Source organism: Ambystoma mexicanum, chromosome 5p, assembly GCF_040938575.1.
Source record: "Ambystoma mexicanum isolate Mex_15411 chromosome 5p, UKY_AmexF1_1, whole genome shotgun sequence".
Taxonomy (NCBI): domain Eukaryota; kingdom Metazoa; phylum Chordata; class Amphibia; order Caudata; family Ambystomatidae; genus Ambystoma; species Ambystoma mexicanum.
Window position 1 is genome coordinate 410,249,107 of NC_090930.1, and position 12,762 is coordinate 410,261,868.

Genomic DNA, 12,762 nt, shown 5'->3' on the forward strand with positions numbered 1-12,762 from the left:
ATTCTTAATTCAAGGTGGAGCGTCGTTTATATGGTGCCATGAGTGTTCAATGCTGGCCTTGCCTAATCAGTCATTTGACACCCCTTCACACAGGATGACTGCATTCAAGAAAGTAAGAGGAAAAAAAACGTTCAGACTTAGCCCCCATGACTGCTTTCTTAATTTTCAAAGTCTTCGTCATTGTTCCTTTGTCAAGACGTAAACTATATTTCTTTATAACTGTTCATATTATTTTGGTTTAATTGTAGGCCATTTGTTGTCCATTTTAAGTACTAACAGATCACGTTAAAAAACACTGAATGAGTCATTGGAACCCAGCTCACAAAACTTCTCCCTTTTCAAAGTCGAGCACTTAACATGTGTTTTTTGTTTTTGTGCACTTGAGGTACCGCAAGACTGGGTCTGAAATGTTCTCATAATGTTCGTGTTTGGCAAGTATATTATTATTCAGCTGGGTCTCCTATCTTCCCTCATACAGATATTGGATCCACGTTTTCCAAGGAGGGTCTGCCTCTTCCTTTGTCTTGATATACATCATGTTAATGGTATGCTCGTTGCTGCCCTCTTCATGTTGGATCCACCAAAGGTTGATACATGAAGTATAGTTTTTCTTTGTGCCTCAAAGTTCCAGGCATACCATCCACACCTGCTTTTATGGTTACAGAGTGACTGTCTGTTAAGAGTAATCTTCACAAAGGCACTGTAACCTGGAAGGTCTAATTTACAACCTGTATATATCCTTAATGAGACCCCAGCCATGTAGATAATTTCCTTTCCTAATTTACAATCCTTCCGTCTGGTATTCTACAGTCCATTCATCTGGGATTTTTGACCTGCCTGGATCTGCTCTGACCTCACTGGTATCCTTCGTACTGTACAAGTGAGTTTTTCAGCATTGGCATGGACCAGTTTCCATGCCCAACCAAGGTACTTCGCTTTCAGTGCCCCCCTACCCCCACACCCTTAAGCTCCATTTCCAGGGCTCATACATGTTTAAATCGAAACTTACTGCCAGTGCTTGAACATGAGTTTGGGGGTTTTCAATGTAGCAGTGAATGGTGTATTTGGTTTGGCTATTTAGTCTTGTAAGGAAATTATCACAAGATGTGTTTATCAGCATTTCTGAATTGTAGATATGTATCTAATGCTCCAAATGTGAGTTTCATCACAACGCTCTTGTTCGATCATTAAAAAACAAGACTTTCCAGTAAAAAACTGTTTTTTAAATGGTTGTCAAAACTCTCCAGCTCACATAGAACACATTATGTTTCTTCATTACAGACTAAAGTATTCATATTACAAAGTCAATCCAAAGCAATCTCAAAGTACTAAGTGCTAAAAAGACAGATATTTTCAAAGCCTTCCTGAAAGAAGACTCTTTGACTTTGTGTGATTCTTGTATGTGTTTAGTAAACCCAAGAAAAAAAAACCAGGAATGATTACAAGAGGAAGAGGCGCTTTTCCGTGGTGAACAAAGGTCCTATACATCAATTAAAAGGTTAGCTCTGTCTTTTATATTTCCTATTAATATGGGCAAAAAAAAAAACATTTGACAGTATTGCTATCGCCTTTGGACAAAAGGGACATTGACAATCTTAACAGTCATTACCTCTCCTTTATTCTTGGCTAAGTTTAGGACAATTAAATACAAACACATGAAAGGAATCACTTGTGATTGTGCAATGTCCATTCAAGATATGATTCAATATGGAAAAGGTCCACTCTTCCAGTTTGAGCCATATACGAAGACTTTTCTTCTCCCATCCTTTCTTTATCAGGAACAGTAAAGATTCAGTAAAGAATTTTTCAAGTTCTGAATATCCATTTTAGCTACAGACTTTGGATGGGCCAGTGTTTCAGAGGCTCCAATCATGATTAGGGCATCTCAGACATGTGCAAGCCATGGCCTGTGGGCACTTTATTGGATTTTAGTAGATCGTCAAAAATTAACTAACTCAAAATGATAAGACATGGACAGTTGAAGTATTCAAAGCAAAGAAAGCACACTACTTCAAAAGCATTGATTCAACAAATCACAGCAAAAGGGAAATGTATAAAATCATCAGAGAATTCAAAAACCGACAGACTGCAACCCAACCCCCTCCACAAGAGCTATGTGACCAGATCGCAGCACACTTCAACCAAAATATCCTTGACATATAGGATCACCAGGACAATAAAGGATGCTCCCTCCCACATGCTGCCAACGAGATCCCACCAACACCTCTCACTCCCTCCGCTTTATTGTCTTTGCGCCTTGTATCTGCAGAGGACCTTCAAGCTACCAATGACTCGTACAACCCATCAGGACCTCCTGAGGATCCATGCCCACCCTAATCTCCACAAATCAATCATGACATTTCCAGGCTTGGTACCAATCTTCCTCAATGACGTCATCAATACAGGAAGAGTCTTAGCTTAGTTAAAATATGAATACATCAGATCTTTGCGTAAAAAGCCCAGGTGACCCACGCCAGCTATCACCCCATCTCGTCTTTCATCGCAAAATGTCTGGATAAATTCCTATATCGTCCACTCTGAGATTTGATCGAAACTAACCAACTCCTGAATGAGGCACAGGCACGCATTTAGACCTTCTAGGAGCACATAATCGTCCCTGTGCTCAATCTGGGATACACTTAAAAACAATACAGATGAAAACTTGTGTGCTCATCCTGCTAGACATTTCAGACGCTTTTGGCACCACAAGATCCTCCCAAAAAGACTGGAATATATTGGTATTAATTAAACAGCTTTTCATTGAATCACGGAGCCATACAATTCCCGGCCTCGCCCACTTACCTGTGGAGTACCCCAAGGATTCACATTCTCACCTCCACCTTTCAACGTCTACATGACACCCCTACTAGACATAAATAAATCTGGTATCTCCTGCTACACGTATGCAGATGACACAAATCAACACATCTGTGAAGACCCAACCCCTTCATCAAAGGCCTAACACCTTAAAAACGACCCTGCACAGGTGGACACATGGATCACAGCAAACAGAGTAGAACTGAAAGCTAATGATACAGAACTGATGCTCTGTAATCCTACAGGTTCCAACGCCACCACAATTCCTTGGCCTGACGAGATGGGCTCTTGCCCAAACCAGTCAACCACAGTAAGGAATCTTGAAACAACAATCGGACTCTTGATCCACACGTCAAAGGCAATAGAAGAGGTTTCTCCCAGCTGTGCATGCTACGCCGCATCTTACTTTACTTCCATTCACCCACAGGGCCACAGACATCATTTCTCTTATACTATCCAAAGTAGACGATACAAACAGTCTATCTCGGACTCCCAGATTACCTAATAAGGAAACTTTGAATAGTTCTAAATGCAGCATCAATGCTACTTCTCAGAATTAAGTGTTTTGAACATATCACAAAGGCATTACGTATTCTCCAAAGGCTACCCATCAAAAAAAGGGTTCATATCAAAAACTTGTCCATCACATATCGTTCATACCATCGGCGGGGGCCTTCCTTCTTCAGGAGTAGGTTTTAACACTACACTCCTTACAGAACACTTCGGTCCAGCAATACAGCACTATTACTAGCCCCCAACCTCAACAAAACATGGCAAGGAGGATCCTCTTTTCACGTGCTGGCCATGAAACTGTGGAAAACCCTACCCACACCTCTACGGCTGGAAGTGAACCACTTGACTTTCTGGAAACCAACCACTTTGAATGAAATAAAACATAATAGCAGCTGACTAAAGACTGTGTACCAGAAACGTGGGCTAATTTATGACCAGCATTTTTCAAAACTCTTGCCCCTACCATCTATGAAAAAACAATTTGATTCATGAAAACACTGCTGCATGGTCTGCACCGTAATCTTAATGAAATCTACAACCAAGAGCCAGGCAGCAACAACACCCTCAACTCCACCCTACCCTCCTCTCTCTCCTCCCCATTATCCCTTAACTAACTCCTCAATACTACTATCTTGCATCCCTTACACCTCCCACACTTCTTCAGATGACTACCAGGTCCTGTGTGCTTAACGGATTCAGATCTTATATATCTCATCAACAACCATACTGCCCACTTTTGCACTTAACAATCAGAGGGCTGTCCTTATGGCTAACCCGGCCGGTCTGTACCAACCACAAACAACAAAGATGTTCATATCAGCACACAGGTAATGGGTACTTCCGACCTGCATCCATCAGCACCACAGGTTTCTGCATCTGCCTTCCTTCTATCCGACTAACACACAGTGCTCTCCTTTCTTACAGAGCCATGCACAGCGAGGCCAACATTTTTGGCAGAAGGGTGCTGTATAAGACAACTTTACATGACTTCTCCATCACACAACCAATAACCAACTAGAGCTAGTATCCAGGCTTAACTGGCCTAAAATAAGCCATCAGTAAACCAAACTAAACATAACCCAATTCTTTACTCACACATTATTGATAACTGCCTTCAGTTATCACACAACCTCCACCATATCCCAACACCCTTTTACGTTCTGTCTGGATTTGTTCATCTTATTTTATTCTCACCCTTTCTCATTACCTTTGTTTACCAACCCTTCTCGCCCTATTTCCTATTCTAGAGTATTGTAGCTCCACCCTTCCTTACCCTCAGACCAAGGTCTGGTAACACCCATGCTGGTCACGATACACTATTTTTGTGAGACCATTGAAATGGTGAAGCGTGTAACACAAATTCCTTATAACATAACATATGTTGTTTGATCATTTTCATGATGCAATATAGAGTAGAGGTGAGGGATAAAGGCTGAAGTTTCGTCAAGAAACAAAAGTATAGCTTGATGAATGCAATACGTTTGCTCCAAACACTTGATGGAAAGGATATGTGTTCAGATCATTTAGGAACTTTACAAATTGTGTTTTAGCGGAAGGGGAAAGGGGTGAGAGTTCCATGAGGTTGAGTGCACCAAAACTCTTATCTTCATGGATGGAGAGTCTGCTTGTTTTGGATTGGTGACCTTAGGCGTCTAGCTAGCTGGTATGACACAATCAGGTTGAAGACATAGGGCGGAGCAGGGCGAACTGGGTTTTATGGGGTAGACAACAGGTTTTGAAGTAACTTCTCAGTTTGTCTGACAACCAGTGGCATCTTTAGTGCTTACTTGAAGTGGTAAGAGTGTTTTAAGCCCAAGATGAGGAGAGTGGCATAGTTCTGAACTCTTTGGAACTTAGAGATAGACATGGTCAGGAGCTCAACGTAGATCGCAATGCAGCACTTACCACAGACTACTGCTAGAATCAAGGAAATATGCATTGCTCTAGTGTTAGAAGCTGTCTATGCAACAACCTCCGAAACCCACTGTTGAAGTCAGGCTAGTTCCCCATGCATAGATAGAGTAGTTAGATAAATGGAATCTATGTACAAGACTGCCCTCAAAAAGTGGTATTTTAGCATAAGAATGTAAAATGGCTTTGCAGTGTACAACTCAGGTGATCTGGCCGAACAAAGGCATATGTGCACATCACTTTGACATCAACAGGCTGTAGAGAGAACATTAGGGACTCATCATACATACCTGTGCTTTTTGTAAAGGAGCCATTCTGCAACACAGGACAGCAGTGCATTTCTGACAAATTTGTAGAAAAATATGTTTGTAATTACTGGAACTGGAGTTCAAAGTTGAATTTAATATTAGGGATAATGTGAAGCCATCAATTATCAAGCCATATTCTTGGTTTATTGACCAGCTCCTAAACAAAAATAAAAAACAGATCAATGTATTAAATGTAGTAAATATGGCAAGTTAAACCTGTGTATCCGAGTATATAACAAATTCACATACGTTTCAACCCTTCTGTGGGTGTTACAGTAAGAAATTGGGCAATCATTGTCATATGTTTGCACGCTCCATGGGCCCAAACCTCCGGGACAGCATTCATTAAGTAATATGATGAAAATTACCTGGTAAGCACAAGGATTCGCATAATAAGTTGAGGACAACAAATCTTGCATTTATTGTGGTTAAGAACACCAATAATGATTGATTGATATTTTAAAAGAAACATCTGTGCAAAAAATAAACGACGGACCCTATGGTGTTTTTGAATACTGGAACCAGCTCTGTTAATGATAATGATGATAATGATGTGTTATTTACACAGCGCCTTAATCCAAAGCGATTTACAGAGCACATATTTACATACAATATCACCCGACCGAAATTGGTATTCATTTATCGACCTCGGAAGGATGAAAGGCTGAGTTGGTCTTGCCGGGATTCGAACCTGCGACCTGCAGATCACGCTCAGATCGCAGCAGCGCGCGCTCAACCCGCTGAGCTATCTTACCAGCTATTAACAGAAATTACATTTAATCAATGCATTTTTTCAATTGAACAATATTCATCTTGGTGCAAAACTGCACTGCACTAGTACAAAGTGATACAATACGGGTCCAGAGATCTTTATCAGATGTAAAGGAGAGTTGAGTCTGCAACATAAAATGCAAAATCTGCCATTTTCAGAAAGCCTTCCTCCAAAATCATTTGTTAACTTAGACCTAAACGACCCATCTGATCCCTATGCACATGCCCTAGCCAATACCATTGAATCCCTAGGCTTCTCCCACTGGATCTCAAGCCCCTCTCATGATAAAGGCTGCTACACACTAGACTGGTTAGCAGATTTCAACTGCAACACTAACATACTAGTTAACGCTATTTGCCCTTGGTCAGACCACAATGTCATCACTTTCAATATTACAGAGACAGCTCACTCGGAGGTCTCATACCAACCAGCACCGGCTTCCCTCTCGAGAAACTCACGTAACATTTGTCCAGCCAACCAACTCCTCAATCCTCAAGGTTGCTACCTCCAACAGCCTATTCACATGCAAACACTGCCCCACCTCAATGGTCGAGCTACATAACCAAACCACATTCAAAGTCGATGCCATCAACAAGGTAGCACCCTTAAGCAACCGTAAAACCAAACCAAGTGCCCACCTTAACCAGTCTTAAAGTCCTACGCTCCTCAAAAAGAGCAGCAGAGATTGCCTGGATAAAATTACCTTCAGACGTGAACAAACAGCACTTAAAGGCTCGATCCAAAAAGTACAAACAAGCCATTCTGCAAACTAAAAGCGCCACATACAACATGAGAATTGAAAAAGCAAGCTCTGGCACAGGAGAGCTTTTTGCTATCTTACGCAAACTTGAAACACTTGCTCCCTCACCAGATAACTGCACTAAAGATCTGAGCTGGTGCAAGAACATCCAAAATGCTCCTTGATAACATTTCCCTACTCCAAACCAAAATCACTGCAACAAACGAAAAATAAAAAACTCCCGCCAACTGGCCAGCTTCTGGACCAGCCACCCTCTCCACCCCTATCAACATTCCCTGGTTCGAATTCATCTTGGTCACGACCACGGAAACTACCAAAATGATTAAAGGCCTGAAACCATCCAAATGCCAAAGTCTAGCTGCCTTTAAGAAGGACTGTGCCGAAGAGGTTGCCCCTTTCAGCACGGCGCTAATCAATAATTTCTTCTCAACTGGCAATGTCCCAGAGAATATAAAAGAAGCCTGGGTACTCCCGCCTCCTCAAGAACCCTACATTAGGTGCCGACATTCCTACCAACTAGCGCCCCATCACGACCGTACCTTTCCTCCTCAAAATACTTGACAGAGAATCTTATCTGCAAATCCAAAACTATCTGGAAACCCACAATCTCCTCAGCCCCCGCCAATTTGGCTTCCGCCCCAGTCGCGGAACGGAATCCGCTGTCTTGGACTTAAAAATCCAAATGGATGAAAGACATGGCCAACCTCCTCCTACTTGACCTCTCAGCAGCTTTTGACTTGGTCAATTACAAAATCCTCTGCCAACACCTCTCCTCAGCTGTCAACTTCTCGGCCAATGCCATAGCTTGGATAGAGTCCTTCCAATGTAACCGCACAATGAGAGTGTTCTCCACTTCAGTGGCAGCCCCCCCAAGCGCCACAAGCCTCACCGACCCCGTACAATATCTTTACCAAACCCCTTTTTGACCTCCTTGATGACCTGGGTGTCACATACACTAACTACGCGGATGACACCCAAATCCTCATCCCCATCTCTGGCAACTATGACGCCGACTCCAACGCACTAAGCGAATTATACCAAACCATTCAGGCCTGGATGGCACAACACAGACTAGGACTGAAACATGAGAACACTGAACTACTCCTTATTGGCACACAATCTCGGCTAAACAAACTCAATGACTCCTCCAAATCCTTTTCCATCGACGGGAACATCCTCACCGTTGCTAAAGAGGTAAAAGCCCTGGGAGTATACTTAGACTCCACGTTATCACTAAGTAGACAGGTAAACTATTGCATCAGTAGCAGCATACACCGCACAATTGATCAATGCCTGCAGCCAATTCCTATTCACTGACAGCTGCATCACATTTGCTAGAGCCCTCATTATATCCAGGGTAGACTATTGCAACTCCCTCTTGGCAGGCACCAAAGCCCGCAATATAAAAAAAACTACAGGTCATCCTCCGAAATAAAGCTGTAAGAGCAGCACTAAACATCCCTAAAAAGACCACATCTCTACAGCTAGATGAATCAGCCACTGACTCCTTGTACAAGAACACAACATGTTCAAAACGCTCTCATTGACCCATAAATATATAAACACTGCCCTTACCTACCTGTCCAAAGAAATCTCCAAAACCCAATCCACCAGACCTACCGGGGGTGCCTACTCGCACTTACTCGAGATTACCAGATACAGGCGCAAGAAAGCAGGGGGCAGCAGCTTCCCTGTGATCGCGGCCAAACACTGGAATGCCCTCCCCTCCAGCGTTAAGATCTGAGGACTCCTTCTGGTCCTTCCGCAAAGGCTTCAAAACCTGGCTCTTTTCCCCAGACCCAGAAAAGTAACTGAACCCACCCAACTCTGCCACCTCCACCCGGATCTGAAACGCAGATCTAGGCACCATGTATCTACCATTTTTGCTTGTAACCACTACTTGTAAACTAATGTACAACCTATGCTTGTAACCATGTTGTAACCAGGTGTAACCACTGTCCTCATGTAAACCAGAGCCCAGATGCCCCTGGGTTTGGCACGCTTTATAAATAACAAAATAAATAAAGAAAACATGGGATACCCGATTACCATGGTGATAGTGCCCTTACTCCACAACTCCTGATTTTAATGAAGCAGATTTTCTTTTCAATCAGCTAATCACTTTAAGGGCAACAGAAGTGCCAACTCACCCTTTCATTGCCTGGTCGAGGGCATGGCGTAAAACAGCTCAGATCACCAAGGGAGATAAAGAATGTAATGTAGACAAGTGAAGAGATAATAATAGGATAGGTCCTGATGTATTGCTCAAAGCTACGTATGCCAATAAATGTCAATAGCCACTTGGGATCAAATGTATGCAAGTTCAAATAAGAGCCTGAATGGGAATCCCACCCAAGTGTGTCTGAACTTTGCACTGATTTTAGTATATTCCAAGAATTAACCTGTCTTAACTGCCATCAAGGTCTGACAAGAAATATATATCCCATCCTCATACAACTGGCCTATTCTGCAAGGGGCCTACGAACGGCAGACCTCAAGGGCAGATCATCAGCAAAAATCTATTGTGCAATAATGGGAAACTTGGATGACATTTCCTTATGGGCCAACAATTTTGTGATCCTAGACCAAATGTCTTTTAGTGTCTGTACATGTAAGGGTTAGAGGACACTACCTTCCTCAGTGAACCACAGAAAAATACATTGCAACTGTGCTGCCAAATAGCATGCCCCAAAGTGCCCCTATACCTCCACAATCAAATGTTTGCATCAGTGGTTCAAGCCCAATTCTACGCAATTGTTCAGCACAGTATAATCTCAGTAGCAATGCATGAAGTCTCTTGAAAATCGGATGAGGTATGGCCATTGGCAAGGTCTGTAATGAATACAGAGCACCGGGCAACTTTATCTTTGAGAGGGCGCTACATGCCACCAAGGACGTTGGATACGTTAACCCGGTTTCAAAGTTCTTGTGAAATCTGCCCAGGAGCAATTCAACATTCTGCTCTACATTTCATTCATATTTACCCCAACCAAAGCATAGGGCAGTCTGAATTGCCAGTGTAAGAAAATTAAAATTGCACGTTCTGCTGCATGTGGTTCAATGCAACTTCAACCAATTCATACTTAACCCTAATTGTAGGCTACAATTCTCTGTTTAAAGATCGCAGGAAGATATGGATTTCTAATGTATGATAAAATGCAGCATAAAATGATATAAGACTGACCCCCCGCTTGGTACCTAATTTCCCGGAATTCTTTCATGATGAGGGCGGTTCCATGACTAGAGCATAGATGAGGGCGGGGAAAAAGGACAACACTATTGGGGACACCGTCCTACATTCCAGCTAGGAGATATTTCTTTATTAGTTTTAACCCTAGCAAGTGGGTCCCTAGAATGTAGAGAAATGCACTGCAAGAAATTCTCACCCATACCAAGCCTTTTCAATCCATCAAAAATATAGTGCCAGCCAACACAATCAAAAGCCTTGTGTGCATCCAAACTGACCACCGCCCCCTGGCCCTGGGATATTGGCATACGCATATTGTATATAGTGTTTGTTTCAATGTGAAATGAATCCCAATTGACCCTCTCCCACCATTTTGCTGATCACCCATACCAACCTGACTGGCAAGATCATTCCCAGAAATGTATTGTCAACATTTAATCTTGATAGCGGTTTATATGAGTCACAACACTCGACATCTTTACCAGTCTTCAATAGTAGTACAACTACTACTTTCCTGACAAACTGCCGCAAATAGCCATTCTAAACAAGCTTCATGCACACCGACAGAAGTTTTGGCACCAGTAAATCAATGTATAACTGGTAAAATTCAACCAGCAAACCGTTGCAGCCTGGAGTACTGCCCCAAATAAACATACACACCGCTGCTTCAATATGTGAAATCTGTATCGGACATTCAAACATGTAACCTTTGCCTCCCCTATTGTTGGGAGTGCTGCTAAATTCAACAGCTCCAACACCTGCTCAGGTTCAGCACTAACCTGTTGAGAGTTAAGCTGCTTAGAATAGGCCTGGTTGATCCCCGTCGGGTCACGTACTAGCACACCTTTAGCACCTTTAACCTTAGGATTAGAGCCCATAACCTTATTAACAAGCAAAGCTAGAGTTCTGCCTGCTTTATTCACTTTTAAAAAAAACATTTTTTTTATTATTTTCTACAACCAACAAACAAATCAAAAACAAAACTTACAGCGTATATCTCAATATTGCAATACTTTACTTATGATGATCATTGACCACTGCCTACCCTATTCCCACCCACCAACTGGAGCCTACTTCGTTCTGGCCATTTTTGGGCTCGTACAGGGTGGCTATCAAGCATTTCCAAGCCATCAGGGATTCTGTTTCCTCTTCCCATCCTTTATCTCCCGCCTCTTGCCATACTACCGTTTCAGCCTCAGACCATTCTGCAGATCTCCCCACCAGACTTCTACCCTTGGTCTGGTACATGCCTTCCATCCCATGGCTATACTGCGCTTGGCAAGTATATATGATAGATCCTTCAGTTTGCTTACATGTTTCATTTGGCAAGGTCTAGGGAACCCTCCGATTCCACATTTACCTTGACTCCTTTCTCGTGAAAGCCGTTGTGCTATTTCTGCCCAGAACTTCCCAATTTCCGGGCATGCCCAGAACATGTGCATCATCCCTGCATTTGGGGCATTTTTGTTGTTCTGCATTTTTAAACTTGGCAAATTTTTGGGGCGTCATATACGCCCTGTGGGTGACATATAATTGTATTTGCTGTAGCCTTGCATTTCTGGACACTTTCTTGTGATAACTCTGCGCTCGCTCCCACATCCCATCGCTCATGGGTTCCCCTACTTCTTCTTCTCAATCTTGTCTCAGTCGGGCCAACTCCTTTCCCCCCCTAGACATCAGAAGCTTGTATAATCTGGATTTCTCGTGCCCTCCCTCTGCTATGTCGTATATCGTTTCAATGGCCATATCAGGTCCCTCCCCCAATCTTATTTCGGACCATGTTTCTGTGATCTGTGGTATAATACAGTTATATGCAATATATTGCCCTGCCTGTAGCCCGATTTCCTCTATCAGGGCTTCAAATCCTTTTATTTCTCCTTCCTGCCATATGTCTCCCAGTGTTGTTATCCCCACTGGTTCCCAGTACCTACGGATCGTCTTTATTAGTTGCCCATCTCCTCCCGCTAGCGCCACTAACGGCACCTGCGGGGAGCACGGGGTCGGGTTCTCCATAGCCTGGCACGCCTTCCGCCATATTTTCCACCCCAATAGCATCATACCAGAGCGCCCTTTCAGTTGTATTATAGGAAGCCATATTATTTCCTTCAGGAAGAAAGGGGCACTTTCTTCCCTTATTAGTCTCGATTCTGAGGTTGATTCCTCTGACAGCCACCTTGCTTCTTTTTGCAATTGGCTGGCCAGGTAATAGACCTTATTATTAGGTAATTTAATGCCCCCCTTGTCATATGCATTTTGCAATTTCCAAAGGGCGATTCTGCTTCTAGTACCATGACACAGGAATTCTCTGCTTATACTCTGTAGTTTAGTAAAAAAACAGTTCCCAAAGAAATGCAATAGCCTCGGTAGTACCACCATCTTCAGTAATGCCCCCCTCCCCATCATTGCCAAGGGAAGCTTGGTCCAAAACCTCATGCTATTGCTAATGTTCTTTACCGCCTCCTCTGTATTATGTATATGCTGCGCCTCTACGGTA

The 12,762-nt window shown here is 42.9% G+C and overlaps 1 protein-coding gene across 3 annotated transcripts in view; it reads right to left on the reverse strand.

The window, feature by feature from the left end:
* The window catches only part of ATP11C (ATPase phospholipid transporting 11C), a 1,508,462-nt gene that overhangs the window by 354,420 nt on the left and 1,141,280 nt on the right, over window positions 1-12,762 (reverse strand). For all 3 annotated transcript variants that reach the window (XM_069612799.1, XM_069612797.1, XM_069612798.1), the window contains exon 20: window positions 5,532-5,706. In XM_069612799.1, coding sequence (XP_069468900.1) covers window positions 5,532-5,706 — 175 coding nt within the window. The remainder of the gene's footprint in view (window positions 1-5,531; window positions 5,707-12,762) is intronic.